Source organism: Oncorhynchus mykiss, chromosome 13, assembly GCF_013265735.2.
Source record: "Oncorhynchus mykiss isolate Arlee chromosome 13, USDA_OmykA_1.1, whole genome shotgun sequence".
NCBI classification, from domain to species: Eukaryota; Metazoa; Chordata; class Actinopteri; order Salmoniformes; family Salmonidae; genus Oncorhynchus; species Oncorhynchus mykiss.
In genome coordinates, this window is record NC_048577.1 from 17,761,057 (window position 1) to 17,782,346 (window position 21,290).

At 42.0% G+C, this 21,290-nt stretch overlaps 1 protein-coding gene across 4 annotated transcripts in view; it reads right to left on the reverse strand.

Moving 5' to 3' along the window:
• Window positions 1–21,290, reverse strand: part of LOC110485789 (VPS10 domain-containing receptor SorCS1) — a 153,697-nt gene that overhangs the window by 35,236 nt on the left and 97,171 nt on the right. For all 4 annotated transcript variants that reach the window (XR_005035469.1, XR_005035470.1, XM_036940436.1 and 1 more), the window contains exons 4-10: window positions 19,320–19,478; window positions 11,851–11,924; window positions 9,475–9,539; window positions 8,385–8,503; window positions 7,986–8,075; window positions 5,554–5,733; window positions 439–585 (exon numbers count right to left, since the gene is read on the reverse strand). Coding sequence is in view for 2 of the 4 variants with exons in the window: in XM_036940436.1 (XP_036796331.1) it covers window positions 439–585; window positions 5,554–5,733; window positions 7,986–8,075; window positions 8,385–8,503; window positions 9,475–9,539; window positions 11,851–11,924; window positions 19,320–19,478 (834 nt within the window). In the remaining 2 variants the exon portion in view is untranslated. The remainder of the gene's footprint in view (window positions 1–438; window positions 586–5,553; window positions 5,734–7,985; window positions 8,076–8,384; window positions 8,504–9,474; window positions 9,540–11,850; window positions 11,925–19,319; window positions 19,479–21,290) is intronic.

Consider the following 21,290-nt stretch of genomic DNA (forward strand, 5'->3'; position numbering starts at 1 on the left):
GTCTCAACTTTGGAACTACTTGAAAGTAGCTACTAGCTAGCATGAACAATCAACAGCCAAGTTTGTGGAGAAACAAAGAAAAGAAAAGCATAGTTTGTCTCTCTCTTTCTGACACATCTCCAGCTCTAAACGTGAGATCAGTTTATTGGACTGGATCAAAATCAAAATGGCTGACCTTTCAGCTCCGCTAGCTTCCTACGCTGCACAACCTCCGGAGCGCTCAGCTTTGACGAGCAGTGCTCTTTCAGAGCTCTATCCCCCTTCGCTCACCACCTCAGCACCGCGGCAACGGCCCGGCTCAGTCAACTTCTGACAAGGCACCGTTGACAAGTCCAACAGTGTTATGACGTGTGTGTGTGTGTACCCATGTGTGTATCCATGTGTGTTTGGTACGTGCGTGCATCTGTTTGTGTGGTGTGTGTGTGTGTGTGTCCTCACTAGTTCACAGCGGATGCTGTTGCCCCTCAGGTCAGCAGTGGGAGCCTGCAGGAGCCTCCAGTCTCTCCCTCTGTTGTAGGTGATGTAAGTCTTCACCACGTTGTCCGTCTTCTTGTTGGCGAGGAACATCCCTTTTATTCCCGCCACCTAGGAGATAGAGATCAGGGAAAACATGATGTAATACTCCTAAAAGAAGTAAAGATGTAATAATTCTATTCGATCCTGCTATCAGCCCCAAATTGTAGCTGGTCTAATAATGAGTGGTTACTTCAAGGAAGGTTCTAGACCTATTTCTAGGGAAATGGTCAGACACATTGTTCTCAACTAAAAGTGATCTTATGTATAACATTTTTTTTCTATTTTATTAACGTGAGAAGTGCAAAATGTAAGTTTGTTATGAACAAAGTACAAGACCAGGCTGTCTCATTAAGATAATGGATGAGAGATAAAAATACCTGACTAATATTACGCATTTTCATAGAGTCTAGACGATAAATCACGTCTTACTTAATACAAACATGTATTATATGGTGTTTAGCGAGATGTTATCATGTTTTTATGGTTATAGGATGTGTGTGTGTATCGCCAGAGGGGATCTACTGTAATATGCATCATAATATATTGTGCTCTGCTTAATGCAGGAGATATGATTGTGATACAGATGTAGGATCTTAATTAGACCTATATTGTCAAGGCAAAATAATCCTGCAGCCACAGGATTTTAACGTTTAGTCCATAATGTTGCTTGATCGGTGGTTAGGCTATTAGCTGGCAAAAAGTGGGCTCCATAACCGTGTGTTAGTGCAGGTTTTCAGTTAATTTATGCAAATCACAAAGCTCATCTGCATTTTCTGCAGTGCAGGAAAGTTCTCAGCAACAAAAGAGAGAACAAATTAAGATCCGACATATGTATCACAATCATATCTTCTGCATTAAGCAGAGCACAATATATTATGATGCATATTACAGTAGATCCCCTCTGGCGATACACACACACATCCTATAACCATAAAAGCGTGATAACATCTCGCTAAAAGCCATTTTTTACAAAATAAGTAAGAAGCGATTTATCGTCTAGACTAGACTCTCTGTATGTAGTAAGATACGGGTGTCCTACGTTAATCTGACTTGGGGGCTTGGGAAATAACTCTGAATATGAAATTGAGTTAAAGTCCTCACATGCATCTGCCAAGCACTCCCTTCTCGTCAATAATTGACAGATACTTCAGTCTCGCCTGGAGCTCAGATTTTAGCATATGCTGTGTTTCAGGTCCCCGACCCCAATCAAGGGACTGGATTTGATTCTATCGCCGATCTCAAGGCCAAATGAGGGGCTTAGACGCGGCTGGTATATCATCAACAGCTTAATTATTTAATTTTCGATGGAGCTGATATTTTCTTCCCTGGCAATCTGGTGTACAGCGGGCCCCACGTTTGAATCAGGTATGTAAGCTAATGTCTGCAGTTACTCATCAAAGAAAAGAATGTGCGCGTCAGCAGTTGGAAACTGCTTCTGTGTTCATTCCAAAGCGCCTTTGAAAATGGAACAGCAACTCGGTTTACTTCCAAAAGTGACAGGAGATTACTTTATTCTCTACACCTCCTGGTTCTTAAACTCTCCCACATTGATCGCTAGTCAATATAATCTAATATTACTGGAGTAGGTAATATAGAGAAAGAATAGGTCTATTTGGGAAGATTGCATTTAAACGAGGCTATGTTTGATGGTTATTATCAGTGATATATTCATTCCATCTGTCAACTGTGTGATTGGAAATCATTCAATACATCAAAGTGCTTGGGGGTCGAACACCTTGAAACTGTATGGTTTGTACTTCTGCCAACTCTGGCTGCATTCGATATCATGGCCCCAAAGGGACGTCACACTTCAAAGCCTACTATAGGCCTGGGCCTAGTTACTGTACCACTAGAGTATATGGTATAGGTGTTCCAGAGCCTAGCTCCAGAGGCAACAATTCATTTCCGTTCTCAGGAAAGATGAAGGCAATTGGTATCTCAAGGTTACACTCTAGCGCAAACCACCTCTGTTTCTAACATTACATGCCACCTTTGTGCATTGGGAACCTGTATGTGTATTAACCATTTCTCCAGTGTATTTACAGATTAATCATGACATTAAGCATTTTCCTTCACCACACTCCTGCCTTGTTTACAGTATATTCACTGTATACATACATACATACATACATACATGCATACAGTGGGGCAAAAAAAGTACTTAGTCAGCCACCAATTGTGCAAGTTCTCCCACTTAAAAAGATGAGAGAGGCCTGTCATTTTCATCATAGGTACACTTCAACTATGACAGACAAAATGAGGAAAAAAAATCCAGAAAATCACATTAAAGGATTCTTAATGAATTTATTTGCAAATTTTGGTTTTGACTCAAAATCTCACGATACATGGCCCCATTCATTCTTTCCTTTACACGGATCAGTCGTCCTGGTCCCTTTGCAGAAAAACAGCCCCAAAGCATGATGCTTCCACCCCCATGCTTCACAGTAGGTATGGTGTTCTTTGGATGCAACTCAGCATTCTTTGTCCTCCAAACACGACGAGATGAGTTTTTACAAAAAAGTTATATTTTGGTTTCATCTGACCATATGACATTCTCCCAATCTTCTTCTGGATCATCCAAATGCTCTCCAGCAAACTTCAGACGGGCCTGGACATGTACTGGCTTAAGCAGGGGGACACTTCTGGCACTGCAGGATTTGAGTCCCTGGCGGCGTAGTGTGTTACTGATGGTAGGCTTTGTTTCCCAGCTCTCTGCAGGTCATTCACTAGGTCCCCCCCCTGTGGTTCTGGGATTTTTGCTCACCGTTCTTGTGATCATTTTGACCCCACGGGGTGAGATCTTGCATGGAGCCCCAGATCGAGGGAGCTTATCAGTGGTCTTGTTTGTCTTCCATTTCCTAATATTTGCTCCCATAGTTGATTTCTTCAAACCAAGCTGCTTACCTATTGCAGATTCAGTCTTCCCAGCCTGGTGCAGGTCTACAAGTTTGTTTTTGGTGTCCTTTTATAGCTCTTTGGTCTTGGCCATAGTGGAGTTTGGAGTGTGACTGTTTGAGGTTGTGGACAGATGCCTTTTATACTGATAACAAGTTCAAACAGGTGCCATTAATACAGGTAACGAGAGGAGGACAGAGGAGCCTCTTAAAGAAGAAGTTACAGGTCTGTGAGAGCCAGAAATCCTGCTTGTTTGTTGGTGACCAAATACTTATTTTCCACCATAATTTGCAAATAAATTCATAAAAAATCCTACAATGTGATTTTCTGGATTTTTTTTCTCATTTTGTCTGTCATAGTTGAAGTGTACCTATGATGAAAATTACAGGCCTCCCTCATCTTTTTAAGTGGGAGAACTTGAACAATTGGTGGCTAACTAAATACTTTTTTCCCCCACTGTATATATAAACTCAGCAAAAAAAGAAACGTCCTCTCACTGTCAACTGCGTTCATTTTCAGCAAACTTAACATGTGTAAATATTTGCATGAACATAACAAGATTCAACAACTGAGACATAAAGTGAACAAGTTCCACAGACATGTGACTAACATAAATGTAATAATGTGTCCCTGAACAAAGTGGGAGTCAAAATCAAAAGTAACAGTCTGGTGTGGCCACCAGCTGCATTAAGTACGGCAGTGCATCTCCTCATGGACTGCACCAGATTTGCCAGTTCTTGCTGTGAGATGTTACCCCACTCTTCCACCAAGGCACATGCAAGTTCTCTGACATTTCTGGGGGGAATGGACCTAGCCCTCGGTGTAACGCTCATTCCTTCGACGATAAACGCAAATCCGACCATCACCCCTGGTGAGACAAAACCGCGACTCGTCACTCGTCAGCGTTTTTTGCCAGTCCTGTCTGGTCCAGCAACGGTGGTTTTGTGCCCATAGGTGACGTTGTTGCCGGTGATGTCTGCTGAGGACCTGCCTTACAACAGGCCTACAAGCCCTCAGTCCAGCCTCTCTCAGCCTATTGCGGACAGTCTGAGCACTGATGGAGGGATTGTGCGTTCCTGGTGTAACTTGGGCAGTTGTTGTTGCCATCCTGTACCTGTCCCGCAGGTGTGATGTTCGGATGTACCGATCCTGTGCAGGTGTTGTTACACGTTGTCTGCCACTGCCAGGAAGATCACCTGTCCGTACTGTCTCTCTGTAGCGCTGTCTTAGGCGTCTCACAGTACGGACATTGCATTTCATTGCCCTGGCAACATCTGCAGTCCTCATGCCTCCTTGAGCATGCCTAAGGCACGTTCACGCAGATGAGCAGGGACCCTAGGCATCTTTCTTTTGGTGTTTTTCAGAGTCAGTAGAAAGGCCTCTTTAGTGTTCTAAGTTTTCAGAACTGTGACCTTAATTGCCTACCGTCTGTAAGCTGTTAGTGTCTTAACGACCGTTCCACAGGTGCATGTTCATTAATTGTTTATGGTTCATGGGAAACAGTGTTTAAACGCTTTACAATGATGATCTGTGAAGTTATTTGGATTTTTACAAATTATCTTTGAAAGACAGGGTCCTGAAAAAGGGATGTTTATTTTTTTGCTGAGTTATATATACTGTATATATATATATATTATTCACAGTATTTTTATTTTATTGAGACAGAGATAGGTAGAGATGAGCAGAGAGACAGAAAGATTCAGAGAAGCCGTGGAGCCAGGCAGCAGTGTTACCCACTAGACCAGCCTCAGGCACACATACAGGTACATCTACCTTATCTCCAGTATATTTACTTTGTACATATACAAGAGGTCTATCATGACGTTGTATATTTACCTCATACAGGTCTACCATGATGTTTTATATTTACCTCATACAGGTCTACCGTGATGTTGTATATTTACCTCATACAAGTCTACCATGATGTTTTATATTCACCTCATACAGGTCTAACGTGATGTTGTATATTTACCTCATACAAGTCTACCATGATGTTTTATATTCACCTCATACAGGTCTAACGTGATGTTGTATATTCACCTCATACAGGTCTACCATGATGTTGTATATTTACCTCATACAGGTCTACCATGATGTTTTAAATTCACCTCATACAGGTCTACCATGACATTGTATATTTACCTCGTACAGGTCTATCATGACGTTGCCCTCGTGCCCCATGCTGCTGACTACGTTCTCCAGGGCCAGGGTGTAGAAGACCCCTCCAGTCTCTGACACGTACAGGTTGTAGGTGTCGTTCTGGTTCCACTCCTGCACCGCCGCAACCACCCGGTTCTCATCCGTACTGATCACATGCAGATCCTAGCAGAGAAAGAATGTCAGTGGGTTACATTTGACATGAAGTTGCATATATACTTTATCATGTAATTGGAACAAATACATACATTTGTGAGCTGTAATTAATGTAACCTGAGTGTACAAAACATCAGGAATACCTGCTCTTTCCATGACATAGACTGATCAGGTGAAAACTATGATCCCTTATTGATGTCACTTGTTAAATCCACATCAATCAGTGTAGAGGAAGGGGAGGAGACATGTTACAAAATGATCTTTAAGCATTGAGACAAGTATTGTGTATTCTTGCCATTCAGAGTGTGAATGGGCAAAACAGAAGATTTGTGCCTTTGAATGGGGTATGGTAGTAGGTGCCAGCCGCACCGGTTTGTGTCAAGAACTCCAACGCTGCTGAGTTTTTCACGCTCAACAGTTTCCTGTGTGTATCACGAATGGTCCACCATCCAAAGGATATCCAGCCAACTTGACACAACTGTGGGAATCATTGGAGTCAACATGGGCCGGTATCCCTGTGGAAAGCTTTTGACACGCTGTAGAGTCCATGCCACGACGAATTGAGGCTGTTCTGAGGGCAACTCAATGTTTGGTGCACTAAGTTAATTGAACATTTCAATTAATCATTTTTACAGCGATTTTGTTTGATTACAATTCAATCATTAGTTGGTAGCTAACCATTTCAAATAGATTGCATTGGTGAAACAATCAGATTTAATTAATGACATGAAGGCCAACTGTAATTTCACTTACACAATAGAATAATTACACAATAGTTATTACAGTGAAATTACACTGGAATGAACAACTTGATGAAGAGAGTATCAAGCAACACAAACTCAAACTCACACCTCCAATTTCAAAATCCCCATGTAATTATCAAATTAACAGAGGTGATGCAGTATGTAACTCTCAAAATGTATAGCTTCCCCCTCCTTTTCACCAGTAAGGTAACAGAAAAACAATCTACCGCTTCAGAAGTATAGTACAATGGAAGTGATCTGATTAAATAAAATGTTGATTTGGTACTATCTCTAACTACTGTAGCTCCCCAATGGAGATGATAGTTTATTTAGAATGCATTCTAACTCACCCAGCACATAATCACAAGAAAATAACATAAATTACAATCGAATCTAACATCTCCCTTGATTAACCTTAAAAATTGACATTCCATGTTCCCACAATCAACGCCTGTTAATAATAATAATATGTCAACGGGTGTATTACAGTGGCCTTTCGAGAACCTCCGTCTACCCAATTTACTCATCCCACCCCCGCTGGGTTTAATCATAAGACTAAATCAGTATCCGACCTCATTCTCACCAACGTAACTCCAGCGAGGAGGATATTACACTTATTAACTTGAATTGCGTGCTTGTCGGCCCGCACTAACACAGAGGGACACAAGCTGTTCTCACTAGTGAATTTCATCTACCTCTGACTGCGCCTGCACACCTCAGTGTGTAGAGAGAGAGAGAGGGAGAGAGTGTGTGAGAGAGAGAAAGAGACTAGGATGGCCCATGGCTTGATTGAATAAAACATGTTTAATTGTCAATGGAGAGGTGGGAAGGCCACAAAGGAGACCACAAGCATATAGCTGCATTGAATAACAATGCCAGAAATAACGGCAGTTGGTTTTGGCCTCAGTTCACTCATAAATAACAAAGAGATGCTGGATAGAAAGCTACCTGTGATGTTTCCAGTATTGGTCTCATGATGGCTTAGGTTTGAATTCCAATAGAGATTATTCTTTTGATGCATTTAAGGTAGGTTGAAACATAGATATATATCCACTGGACCGGAGTCTGGTCGAGTGGGTAACACTCTCGCTTCCGGAACCAAAAACTTCCTCCTGCAGCAGGGATCACTGATTGTTTCCGGCATGAGCCCTAGACACTTCTGCACCCTCTACTCTGTCTTCCTGCTTCTGTTCTCCCTACTCAGTCTTCCTGCTTCTGTCTACTCAGTCTTCCTGCTTCTGTTCTCCTTACTCAGTCTTCCTGCTTCTGTTTTCCCTACTCAGTCTCCCTGCTACTGTTCTCCCTACTCAGTCTTCCTGCTTCTGTCTACTCAGTCTTCCTGCTTCTGTTCTCCCTACTCAGTCTTCCTGCTTCTGTTCTCCCTACTCAGTCTTCCTGCTTCTGTTCTCCCTACTCGGTCTTCCTGCTTCTGCTCCCTCTACTCTGTCTCCCTGCTTCTGCTCCTATCCTGGCATGTTGATCAACCATTGTATGACCATGTGTGTCTGTGAGTTATACCTTAGGCAAGGTGTACTTGGGTAGCTTCATGGGTGTGAAGACTTCCCGCTTGGCTGACACATAGTAGATTGGACGCCCACCAGTTGACACCTGCAGGTCATGAAACCATTGAATGAAAAAACACATTCAAGATATATATGACCCATCAAACATACTACACACTAAAGCCCTGATTAATATAATCTGTTATAATACATTTCCAATAAAAGTATAACATGTTCTCTCTCACACACATACCATTGTTCGTTCACATTCAAGCAGTATAACACATCAATCCCAATGGCATATTCACGCAATATACATACTGAAATGATCTCAACATTTCTGATAATCCTACTACATGTTCTCATACACACACAGCTCTGTTCTGGTTCACGTCAGATATGTACAATTACCAACCTGGACAAACACATACTCGTCTTGCACCACAAGGGAATTGGGGTCAATGTAGCCAGGGAACGGCTTGCCCTTATTGGCCTCGGTGCAGTTCTGCAGCTTGCAGGTGACGTACTGCGCCTCTGCACACACGGAGAGAAGAAACCGCAGCCATTGAACCAATGATCATATTAGCAAATGGGGGACAGGCAGCCTTCACAGCGAGCTAGCCTTCCATCAGGTGTCTCACATTAATTGTGTCAATAAAGTGGTGAGAGAAAAGCGAGGGGAAAGTGGAGGGTGGACCAGGGAGGCCAATTGCTTTCTTTCCCCTCTATCGCAGTGTGAGGTGGGGAGAGAGGTGTGGGACTGGCTGTCCCTGTGTGTTAGGCTTCAGCTAACTATGTTGTCTGGTTTACACAGTGAGCCGCGTGATCAATGGTGATGGCCATACTGGGGCAAAGCTTGCGCTGTCACAAGGGTGTCTGTATCTGTGGCGGCTGCTAACTGGGGGTGATTCTGCCACCCCGGCCAAAAGGGTGGTTGTTTGCTTTCTGTCAGGGATTAGAAGGGAGCTTCTATTTTTGTCTATTGAGTTAGTTGAGGGCCGGGAAGAATACCCCTTAAGTTTTGAGAGATGTATCCCCAGTACAATGGCGTAGATTAACTATGAGGTGTATATGTCATGTGTTACCTCCATATCTGTCTCAACCTTTTGACGTTAGGATACATGGTAAATATAATGTGTTCATGACAGAGTAGAAAAACATAAATTGTGAATTGGTATTGTATCATGCGTATTGCGTCACTGTATCAGGTAGATCCATTCAAGTGAATTCTGTCTGTGCCAAAACACCGGACAGGTGGCCATTGTGTTTCCATCCATTCCATTGACATTCAGAATGTTGAGTATCGGGATCACTCTGCTTTTAAAGGCATTCTAATATATGCATTACTTTTCTCAATCGTCATTGTGCGTCCCCCGCGCCTTCAATCGTGTGGCCCGTAGCCCTACATACCCTCTCAATCCCTTTCCACTTTAGTTCAAGGCTCATAGTACAGACACCGGAAAATTTAGGAACAGAGCAGGAACTCTGAAAATTGAATTACTCACGTCCTTCAGAGATGATGGTTTCCAGGTGAATTAAGCCCGGTTCTTTGTCTAAACCCGTTTTCGACCTGCGGGGGAGAAGACGAATTTCTTTCATGTACATCACTATTCTTTAGCAAGGAAGGACAGAAGGACTTCACTGATGCTACCAAGCTTATACTTACCTTCTCATCCCTGAGATTGCTTGTCAGATAAATTCAGAACACTGAGGGGAAATGACAACCAGAATAACGATTGCCAGAAAATTCAAGGACCCCAGGCTATAACCTTGAGGAACACCTCAAAAGGTTGTTCATTGAGGTAAAAAGGAAAACTACCTCAGGTGTTGCGTGTGATGTTACCGTGTTCAAGGCCAAACCATACCAAACTGCCCTTACTTACCTGACAGATTGATGGAGAACACATCCTAACATTAGCAAGAGGGAAGGTAATTGATTTGCTTGCTCAGAACGCCCGCAGACACAGTGCAGCTGCACAAAATCATTACAGGCCTCAAATATTTACTAAAGGGAAATCAGAGGGATATCTTCATAGAGCAAATGAGACAGCACACAAAGGGAGATGAGATCACGCACAGAGCCCACCCCCCGGTCTTAATTATGGCACTTTTTGGCAGTATTGGTGATTTCCTAGATAAAACGCATAATCTCTGGAGACTGACCTATTTACCTTTCTCCCTAATTCTCTTTTCAGTTTAAAAACTAAGGGTGAACAACCATTATTTAAGCTCACCTATTTCAATTCTCATAGACTGTACTAGTGGTGAGTTTGAATCTACAGCATCTACAATGTGGGAAGATGTAAGGGGCAGTAATAATGATTTGACATGTGATTAGCTGTGATGTTGTCTTTCCTTGAGACTAGTGGTTTAAACAGGTACAAATTATTAGAAGGATTGTCATGAGATGGAGCTCTTGCCTCACATAAAAAACCCAGAGAAGATGTGATCTATAGATGTGATCCAGATTCTAGATGAAAATCTGCTCACGGCTGGCAGGTTGACGTTTTTTGGGACGAGTCCTGTCCTCGAGTCAGAACTGAGCGATTTCTGCTTGATTTTGACTTCTGCTGCTGCAAAGTCAAAATTGGCTATATTGTAAAAATGTATTAGCTCTTTGGTATAATTTAATGTTAGGGTTAGGCATCAGGGTTGGCAGTGTGATTAAGATTAGGGTTAGGTTTAAAATCAGATGTTATGAATTTGTGGCTGTGCTAGCGACCACTCTGCAAAGCTGCCTACAGAACAAGATTCATGACAAAACACGTTAACCTGCTCACGACTGTGCCTTTTCTTTTCAACTACAATGGTCCGATTCAGAAAGGAAGTTTCCCAAATACCTTATCAACAGGGTGCACACAGTCCTAAAAATAAACCTCATTCACTCAAGGAGTGCAGAAGCAAACCCTCTAGGCATCCTCTTCCCAGAACTGCCTAGCTTGTTACCACTGACAGTTTCTCACAAATTTACTCAACAAAAGCTTCTTCTTTTTTTTTTATACATCCGATTTAAGCCAGTTGTGTTAAAAATGACTGGATTTGACAGTTCGTGTCTGGCAGACGTGGGACCAGCTACGAAGTAGAACAGACGGAGAACAGAGGAGGAGAACAAGAAACGAAACAGTAGAAGGAAGATCAAATCCCGGCAGAATATAGATAGAAGACGAGAGCATTCTCATGGGGTGGATTTGACTGACACGGTCAAGTAAGGTCATGCTTTCGAAAGACCTAGGGCTTTATGGTTCAAACAGAAGATCCAAATCAAACTACAATGCTCTCATTATCAAGTGTTATCAAGGACTGCTGTATCCCATGACGGAGAAGCTCATAAAAAAATACTAATAAATATATATTTGCAGCATTAATTGTACAAGGTATTTCATGAAAATCCAAATCCATTTAACTCCCTCAAACTAAGATTCCAAACGTAACTCCAAAACCTTGGATATGACCTTGCTTTAGGAATAACATTGAACAGGATCCCTCCTGAGCTCCAACAGGTTCTGGCTGAAATCACAAAACTCATCCAAAATCCCACTCATGTGTTGACTACTCGGTCTGTTCACATTCCCGTGTCCACTAGCCACGCTGGACCAAACGAAGACCACATCGTTAGCTGCATTCCAAATCCTGAACCATTCAGCACAGTGAGTTCACGAACAAGCCCTAATGCATTCGTTAGAAGTCTGAAACTCTTTGGAGCGCCAGCACCCTGCTAACTCATGTTGAGAAAGCACAGGCGCAGACACGTCAATAATGTAACGCAAAGAAGAGGATTCACTCTGGCATATCTGCTTCCAAAGACCAAATAAGGATTTCAATGTATAGTTAGTCTTGACATTAGGGAAGACAGGAAGAAGGTTATAGGTTGCTGTGCTTACCAGTAGAATCGATTGGGGGCCACCCTCTCATGGACAAGTTGCCACCTCCTTCCAAACTCCACCGAGCTGTACAGCTGTGGGGAGAAAGCCGGTGGGACTTACATATTGTATTCAGTCAGACAAGACAGATTAAATTAATACTGTAAAATAATCATTCAACGCAAACCCTAAGTGACAGTCCAGATATAGTTTACTTTAATTCAAATAGTTTAGCATTTTCTCATTACACTCAATGTGATACAATATGAGCATAACTCGTTATACAATTAGTCCTGCTCACTTCACAAATGATGCAATCACGCAATTACTTCCGTAGGAAAAAGTTCATTTACATTCTTGAGATGCTATGTTACCTACTTGGCACAAGAGAGCAACAAAAATGTGCCTCAGAACAGGGCTGAAGCTGAGGACACGATCTGTCAATTCTCCACACATTCTTTCCATGTGAAAACCTCACACACATTCCCAGGTTAAATATGAAGTTATAAAAGGGATTGTGTATGGTGAGGGTGTCATTGTACTGGATATATGGCTGCATACTCCTAACAAGGCTAGAGATCAGCGGGGGGGGGGGGGGGGGGGGGGGGGGGGGGGGGGATGTGTGTGTTTGTGTGTGTGTGGTGGGGGGCCTAGCAGGGGAGCCGCAGCACAGCCGGTGGTCTCAATGTGAGCATTGTTTCGCAAGTCAGCACTTCGGTAGGTTGCTGAGATATCCCAATCTCTACTGAGAGCTGCTACACAGAGATGGTTCGCACACACACACACACACACACACACATAGGCATCGCAATCTCTATTGGTAGATGGTTTGAGCCGAGGGGGGATTCCTTCAAGAAACAGGAAATCTTATTTGGGGAAGGAAGCATGGCACAATTGAATATCCTGAATAAGCATGGAATAAATAAATGCCTTTTGGTTGCTTCTTTTTTCACTATTTAATTTGGAGTCAGTATTTTTTCTGGTTACTGTGAACTATGAACTATCCAGGAATAATGTCAATATTGGGCTTTGTTTTGTTTGTTGTTTTTTGAGCTTAATCTGTTTACTGCTGTCCAGCCAATGAGACGCAAACCTTGTGAGAATGGTAAAGTTGTGAAAGTTTGGATGTGTTTTTTTTTTCTTTTTTTTTTTTTTTTCTTTTTTACAAAAACACCTGCGACAGCTAAGCCAAATGATGTATTGGTTTACTGATTATAGCAGAGAAGTCAACGAGGCATGAGACTTTATTTAATTGTTTTAGTTTGTGGACTTTTTCCGTGTTAAACGTGAGCGATCAAGCATAACATGTAAACAGTCATTTATTAACGGCCGACTGAATGGTGATACTGTTTGTTAATATTTGTTTATTTTTTTAACTTGTAGTTTTTTACTCTTTCCTGAAGGGTGAAGTCAAGGCCTCAGTTAACATACCTCAATATCAGCACATTTTCATTCAAATAATCCCCTTGACAATTCTTGTTATTCAATTGATAATCATGTTTAATTCAACTGATCCGAACCACCATTAAAGCCAAGCTGAATTGCAGGCATTTGAACTGTAGTGAAATGATGTTCCATTATGTAAGGTCTTTAACAAGGTCTTTACACAATGGTCTTCAAAGAACACCAGTGAAGGCCAACCATTAGGGTCTTCAGTCCACAACACATACTACTACCATCCGTAACATCATTAAACATTTCATAACCATGTCATAACATTAGATCAGGTCAGGTTGAACACGTTACTATGTATGTACAGTACTGTACTGCATGTACTATACAGTCGGTTGCTTCCATACCATTTGTGCCTTACACAATATCTGCCTATGAGGCATATGCTATTCTGGCCACAGAACATGGTCAATATATTTCTATGTCAATACATGGCAGTGGAAAATGTGAATAGTGCTATTTGAACTGAGCTATGACTTTCACAAGGAACAGAGTTGAATTAAACAGATGCAAGAAGAAGGGGTAGAGAGGCAGGAAATCACTGACTAATTAGCTAACCCCCATACTGGAGTTGTGTCTAAATTGCACCCTATTCCCTAGTTAGTGCACTAATTTTAACCAGGCCCCATATGGATCTGGTCAAAAGTAGTGCCTCATATAGGGAATAGGGTGCCATTTGAGACACACAGTGTTAGCACTTAGTCAGGCAAGTTGGAGAGGAGGGAGAGTGAGAGGGATTTGTACACTGAAATAAGTACTGGCTAGAGAGCCAGATCTCCAATCTAGGAAATGCCAAGGAGGAAGGAGGAATAGCTCCAAGGGACCATAGAGAGTAAATAAAGAGAATGGAAAAGACGGGAGCAGGAGATAGAGGGAGGGAGGGAGACGAGGGGAGAGTGAGAGTGAGAGATTTAGAGAGAGAGAGAGAGAAGAAAGAAGTGAGGGTCTATAGAGTGTAGCATATATATACACATGGCCAGGTGCATCCTATAACAACAGCCGAAAACCTCCCGAAGTACAATAAGTGTCTCCTCTGGAAAAATGAGTATTATTATTTATCAGATGTGAAGCATTAGGCCCAAATGGCTCTGGTCTGCAAGCTAGCCATTTATTAATGGTAATGGTCAAAATGGCTATATATCGCAGGTCTGGAATATATCTTTGGCATAATTACCTTCTCTCTTGCCTCAGTAATTCACAGACAATTACCATCACAAGACAGTGTCTCATGTATTAGATGATTATTTATTCATTAACCATTCCATAACCATTTATTCGATACAAACATGCACTGCATTCCCTTAGACTCCAATATCAATTAATTATAAGCACAATGTTTACATGTTTGTCTGATTCATCGAGCTTAAATGGGGAGATCAAATCACTGAGTCATGGTGAAAAGGAATTAGTCAAACCCTCGGTCTAAGGGTATATAATACACGTTTAGCCTTTGTTAAGGTGCATATGACTGTTTATCGGGGTTCACCTCTGTTGGTTTTTCTTTCTCCTAAAGTTATTGGAAGGAATGCCGGGCCTACATTTAACGGACGAGGAGCTTCAAGGGAAATCTACCTCATATTCACCATCTCCAGCACCACCCCAACATTAACATATGTGAAAATGGCCCGTTTCTATGTTTTGTAGTAAAAACAATAGAGAAAGATGAGTCTTTCCAAGGACATCATCAACCATTTAGTAGAGAATTAGTAGGCAATTAGTTGGCAATGCCTACGCACAATTGCTCAAAATCAAACGATGCACAATGATGATATCATTGGAAACACGTATCTTCCTCTATCTCTTTTTACTACCAAACATGGAAATAAACAATTGTCACATATGTCTATGTTGGGGTGGTGCTGGAGGTGATGTTCATGAAGTTGAACAATGGTGAAGTTTCCTTTTAAGGGACCTCAAAAGTCCCCACACTGCAAAAGAAAGTCCTCATGTAGGGCCATCTATAGGACTCTATGAAGTATGATGAGTGTATGGCACTATTCAGGGCATTTGGAAAGCATTCAGACCGTTTCCCTTTTTCCACATGTTGTGACGTTACAGCCTTATTCTAAAATGGATAAAATCACACAATGACAAAGATGAAAAACATCCTGGCAGCATGATGCTGCCACCACCATGCTTCACAGTAGCGGGACTGGGAAACTAGATGAACGGAGCAAAGTACAGAGAGTGTCTTGATGAAAACCTGCTCCAGAGCGCTCAGGACCACAGACTGGGGGCGAAGATTCACCTCCCAACGGGACAACAACCCGAAGCACACATCCAAGACAACGCAGGAGTGGCTTCGGGAAAGTCTCTGAATGTCCTTGAGTGGCCCAGCCAGAGCCCGGACTTGAACCCAATAAAACATCTCTGGACCTGAAAATAGATATGCAGCAACACTCCCCATCCAACCTGACAGAGTTTGAGAAATTCTACAGAGAAAAATGGGAAAAACTCCGCAAATATAGGTGTGCCAAGCGTGTAGCGTCATACCCAAGAAGAATCAAGGCTGTAATCGCTGCCAAAGGAGCTTCAACAAAGTACTGAGTAAAGGGTCTGAATACTTATGTAAATGTGATAGCAGTTTTTGGTTTTTAATACATTTGCAAAATGTTCTAAAAACCTGTTTTTCTTTGTCATTATGGGGTATTGTGTGTAGATTGATGATGAAAAGTTAGAATTAGAATAAGGCTGTAACGTAACAAAATGTGGAAAAAGTGAAGGAGTCTGAATACATTCTGAATGCACTGTATATGGAGTATGTGGCTCTATATATGGCTTTGGTTTCAGTCACAAGAACTGCATTTATTCAAGTATGAGCAAATCAGTTTGAGTAAGTTATGACTACTTGACTTTGCCACTCAGTTGAACTTAAACATATTACACAGTCTAGTGTCATTATGTCAACAATCATCAACCCATTGTGTGAATGCTTCTCGCTTTCTGGAAAGTTCAGGGCTACCTTCAGGACTACTTTCAGTTTACATCCACCGACACCAATCGAGTCTCTAACTCGTCTAATCGCTCTTTCTCCCTCCTTCTCCCTCTCTTCTCCCTCTCTCCCCCTCCTCCCTCTCTCTTTGTCATATCTGAATATGAGTAATGAGTCAGACAATAGCCTCTCGCCATGGTCACGCCACTCACTCACCGGCAGAAAAAAATTGTCCCCTGATGCTGCCTCACCCCTCACTCTCACCCTCCACCTGACTCATAACAGCTCACCTTGTTTTGATGTCTGACAGAGGCCAAAGCCGACAGAAGACAGAAAGCCTCAGATGACAAAAGAGACAGTAGCTAGCTAACAGATACAGTAGTTAAGTGATCTCTCTCTCTGTGTGTGTGTGTGTGTGTGTGTGCGTGTGTGTTTTCTAGAAGTCTCTCAATCTAAGACATGCAAATAATGAGGAGGAATAGCTCTAAGGGACCACTGCAAGATAAATGAAGGAAAGGGGAAAGAGTAGGAGAGAGGGAGTGAGGAAGGAAGGAAGGGAGGGAGGTAGAGAGGTTGCCTGACGACTCAAACTGAATTCTTCCGCTGCTCGTCTGAGACTGCCATCATTGAGGCTATTTGTCGTGATGTCAAAATGAGGGGTGTTGTACAAAACAAAGTCATCAGTGATTGGATCATTTCTAACCAATCAGGTGATCAAAGCCCGTTTTCAAACCCACTGCTTTACCCATGTGTGTTCTGGCTCTGGCCAAAACCCATCGATTTCTGGGACCAATCAAAATGGATAGAATTTGTTTGCATTCAAGAAATCGTCTGGGAGGTACTCGGATTCAGACTCATTGCGGAGAATAAACTAACGCTTGTGGGCGTGGCGTAGCATTTAGCTGGAGCAAGGAGTCTGGGTAGTCAGGTAAGTAGAGAGGGGGGTAGGTAAGGAGAGTGAGCGATTGAGATTGAGAGAAAAGGAGGAAGAGAGAGAGAGGGAAAGAATGAGAGAGAGAATGAGAGGTACGCACATATATTAAATCTGTATGCTGTATAGACTGAGTGTACGAAACATTATGAACACCTGCTCTTTCCATGACATACACTGACCAGGTGAATCCAGTTGAAAGCTATGATCACTCATTGATATCACTTGTTAAATCCACTTCAATCAGTGTAGATGAAGTGGAGGAGACAGGTAAAAGAAGGATTTTTAAGCTATGAGACAATTGAGACATGGATTTTGTATGTCTGCCATTCAGAGGGTGAATGGGCAAGACAAAAGATGTAAGTGCCTATGAACGGGGTATGGTCGTAGATGCCAGGCGCACCGCTTTGTCTCAAGAACGGCAACGCTGCTGGGTTTTTCATGCTCAACGGTTCCCTGTGTGTATCAAGAATGGTCCACCACCCAGAGGACATCCAGCCAACTTGACACAACTGTGGGAAACATTGGAGTCAACATGGGCTGGCATCCCTGTAGAATGCTTTCGACACCTTGAAGAGTCCATGCCCTGACGAATTGAGGCTGGGGTGGGGGGGGGGGGGGGGGGGTTGGTTCAACTCAACATTAGGAAGATGTTCTTAATGTTTTGTACACTCAGTGTATATGCATGGCCAGGTGCATCTTATAACTACAGCCAAAACACCTCCCAAGTTACACTAAGTACCTCCTCAGGAAAGAAAAGAGAAACATTCATTATTTATCAGATGTGAAACATTAGGCGCAAATGGCTCTGGCTGCAAGCAAGGCATTTATTAATGGTAATGGTCATTCTCAAAATTGCTATAAATCGCAGGTCTGGAATATATATTTTACATATTACCATCTCCTGCCTCAGTAGTTCATCAGTAATTACCATCATCAGACAGCGTCTCATATATTAGACGGTTATTTATTCTTAAAACGGCAACGCTTCATTCCCTTGGACTAGAATCTTGATGATTCATCGCCACATATGTTATACCTTTGATGCCTTTTTCCGAAAATACTGTAGTGGATATCAAACCCCTGAGTCATGGTGAAAAGGAATTAGTCAAACCCTCGGTCTAAGGGTATATAATACACGTTTAGCCTTTGTTAAGGTGCAGATGACTGTTTATCAGGGTTCACCTCTGTTGGTTTTTCTTTCTCCTAAAGTTATTGGAAGGGATGCCGGGCCTACATTTAACGGATGAGGAGCTTAAGGGACTTAGGGATTTGTCCTCTAAAGTCCCCAAACTGCATCGTAAAATCCTCATGTAGGGCCACCTGAGCCACATATACAGTAGGACTCTATATTGAGTATATTGAGTGTATGGCACTATATATGGAATATATGGAGAATACAGTATGGCACTATATATGGAGTATGGCTCCATATACAGCAATATGTAGTAGATTGAGTATATGACACTATATATGGAGTATGGCTCCATATACAGCAATATGTAGTAGATTGAGTATATGACACTATATATAGAGTATATGGGGTATAGAGTACATGGCTCTAGTCTCAGCCAGAGAAACTCAATGTATTAAAATAAAGCACATCGTTGCGTAAGTTATGAACACTTGACTTTGCCACTTGTCTAAACTCCAATACATTAAATAGAATCAACAATCATCAACCCTCATAGTTTAAAACCCACTCACTATCTTAGTTGAGGGCTATCATAAGTTTAAATCCACTGACAATCCACAAAATATGCTAATCAAGTCTCTCTCTCTCTCTCGCCATGGTAACGCGACTCACTCAACTGCAGAGTAACTAGTCCCCAACTGATGCCACCTCATCCCTCACCCCACCGCCTGACTCAGAAGAATTATCATTTAATTACCATAGTGAATTATTGTAATGTTTGTTTATGTGTCAATTAATCCCATAAGGGATGGGGTTGCCAATTGACGATTTGACACGAAAAAAAAAAAGAAAAAGATAATTCATTCATAACAGCTCATCTTGTTTTGATGTCTGACAGAGGGCAAAACAGACAAAAGACAGAAAGCCTCTGATGACAAAAAGAGACTATAGCTAGCTACCAGATACAGTAGTTAAGTGATCTCTGAGTGGGTGTGTGCGCGCGTGTGTCAGTCAGTTCTCTCTCCTCCCTCTCCTCTTACCTTCTGGTCATGGCTGTAGGCAAGGATCCAGTCCTCCTGCTCGGGGTGGAAGAGAAGGCTGAGGATGTAGAAGCTGAGGCGGTACTTCTGATAGGTGGCTCCCTCATCGGAGCTGATCAGCAGGCTGCTTTCCACCTCCGGGTCAGTCAGAAGCATGATCTGAATGAGAGCAGACAGAAATAGAATCAGAGCTAGCCATGGAGGGAGCTGGTCCTGGAAGAATGGGAGATATTATAGTTAGCTTGGGAGTGAGGCTTAGTTTGAATCAGTGTTGGATAAAGATTTAAATGGTATATATTTTGGTAATCCATGCAGTGAAGGCTTCTCAGAGGAAGGGGAGGACCATCCTACTCAGTAAATATCATAAAAAATTGTGAAACATTAAAACAGTTATCCGTTTTAGATAAAACTATACTAAATGTATTCACGTCACCAAATAGTTTATTAAAACACACTGTTTTGCAATGAAGGTCTACAGCAACCTCAACAGCACTCTGTAGGGTAGCACCATGATGACCTCGGTGGACAGCTAGTTTCCGTCCTCCTCTGGGTACAACAACTTCAATACAAAATCAACCCCTTCCAGAGACTTACATAGTAATTGTGACAACTTCCGGAGGACGTCCGTCTGCTTCTGCAGCATGAAGCGACATGTTGTCCACCCAATCAATCAAAGGATCAGAGAATGAATCTAGTTCTGAAAGAATAAGCTACAGCTAGCTAGCATGGCAGTTTATAAAATGTGGTGAGTAGTAGACTCAAAGAAAGAGAAAGCCAATAGTTGAACAGTTTAACAAATTAATTTCGTTAAAAATGAAAAAGCAAGAGAGAGAGAGCTATATTTTGTTGTATTTTTTTTCACTTTCACTTAGCTAGCGAATGCAGCTAGCTAGTTTAGCCTGCTCAAACACCCAGCTCAAACAGAGAGGGATGCTATGTTAGCTAGCTGGCTATGGCTATCCAACACTGGAACTCTTCCAAGTCAAGGTAAGCTTTTGGTTTTATTAATGTATTGCTACCAGGCCCCATCGGTGTAACTGCTAAACTGCTTGCTGACTGTACACTGTACTGCATGATTGTAGCAGGTTTACTAACATGTTAGTTCTAGTAACCATGTTGACTATGACGTTAGTTAATATGGTGACAATGATGTAGGCCGTGTGTCGCGGTTGGCGGTTACAATATGAAGGTTTGGCTTAGAAAGGTTTTTTCGCCTGGTCAAAGACAGCTAATGTGTTGTGTACTGAAGTCCACAAGCGAAGGGAAAATGTGAGCGGAGGAGAGCGTGTAGATGTGAGAAGGAATTATACAATGAGCAAAATTATCATGCTGTTTGTATGTGGCTGCTATGAAAGTGAACTGTGTTTGAATGTGATTAGGGTGTATTCATTTTGCCGATTTTTTTGAAAAACATTTCTTAAACGGAAGCAAACTTAACGAAACATGGATAAACATACCTGAATTTGTCAAACAGAAACTCTTGTTTGCAACTGTTGGACTAATGATTACACCCTAGATCAACTAGAGTCAAGAGTGTGCAAAGTATTGAATGTGTCACTGTCTGTCACCTTGATTACTCCAATTTTCCTCTCAACCTTTGCAACTAAGTTGTAAACTTTCATTGATAGGTTAGATTGTAGCAACCTCATGATGGGAATAGGGAAAATTCTAGTATCATGTAGTAACCTAAACCTATCGATTTTACATTGAGCTGATAACAGAAATAAGGCCATGCTCATCCTCCCTCATCTTAAACATCGCGACCACCACTGAATCCATGTGATAGGCAGCTTGAGAGTTTTAAGTTGCACGATTGAAAAAATTAAATAATTATTCGATTATATGATTTGATTATAAAGTCTACATTTAATAACAGATATAATGTCAGTAATTTGCGGTTCTAAATTGGCGTCTTTAGACTCACTGTCATCTCCCGCTTGTTAGATATCTCAATTATAAACCTGTGTTCCG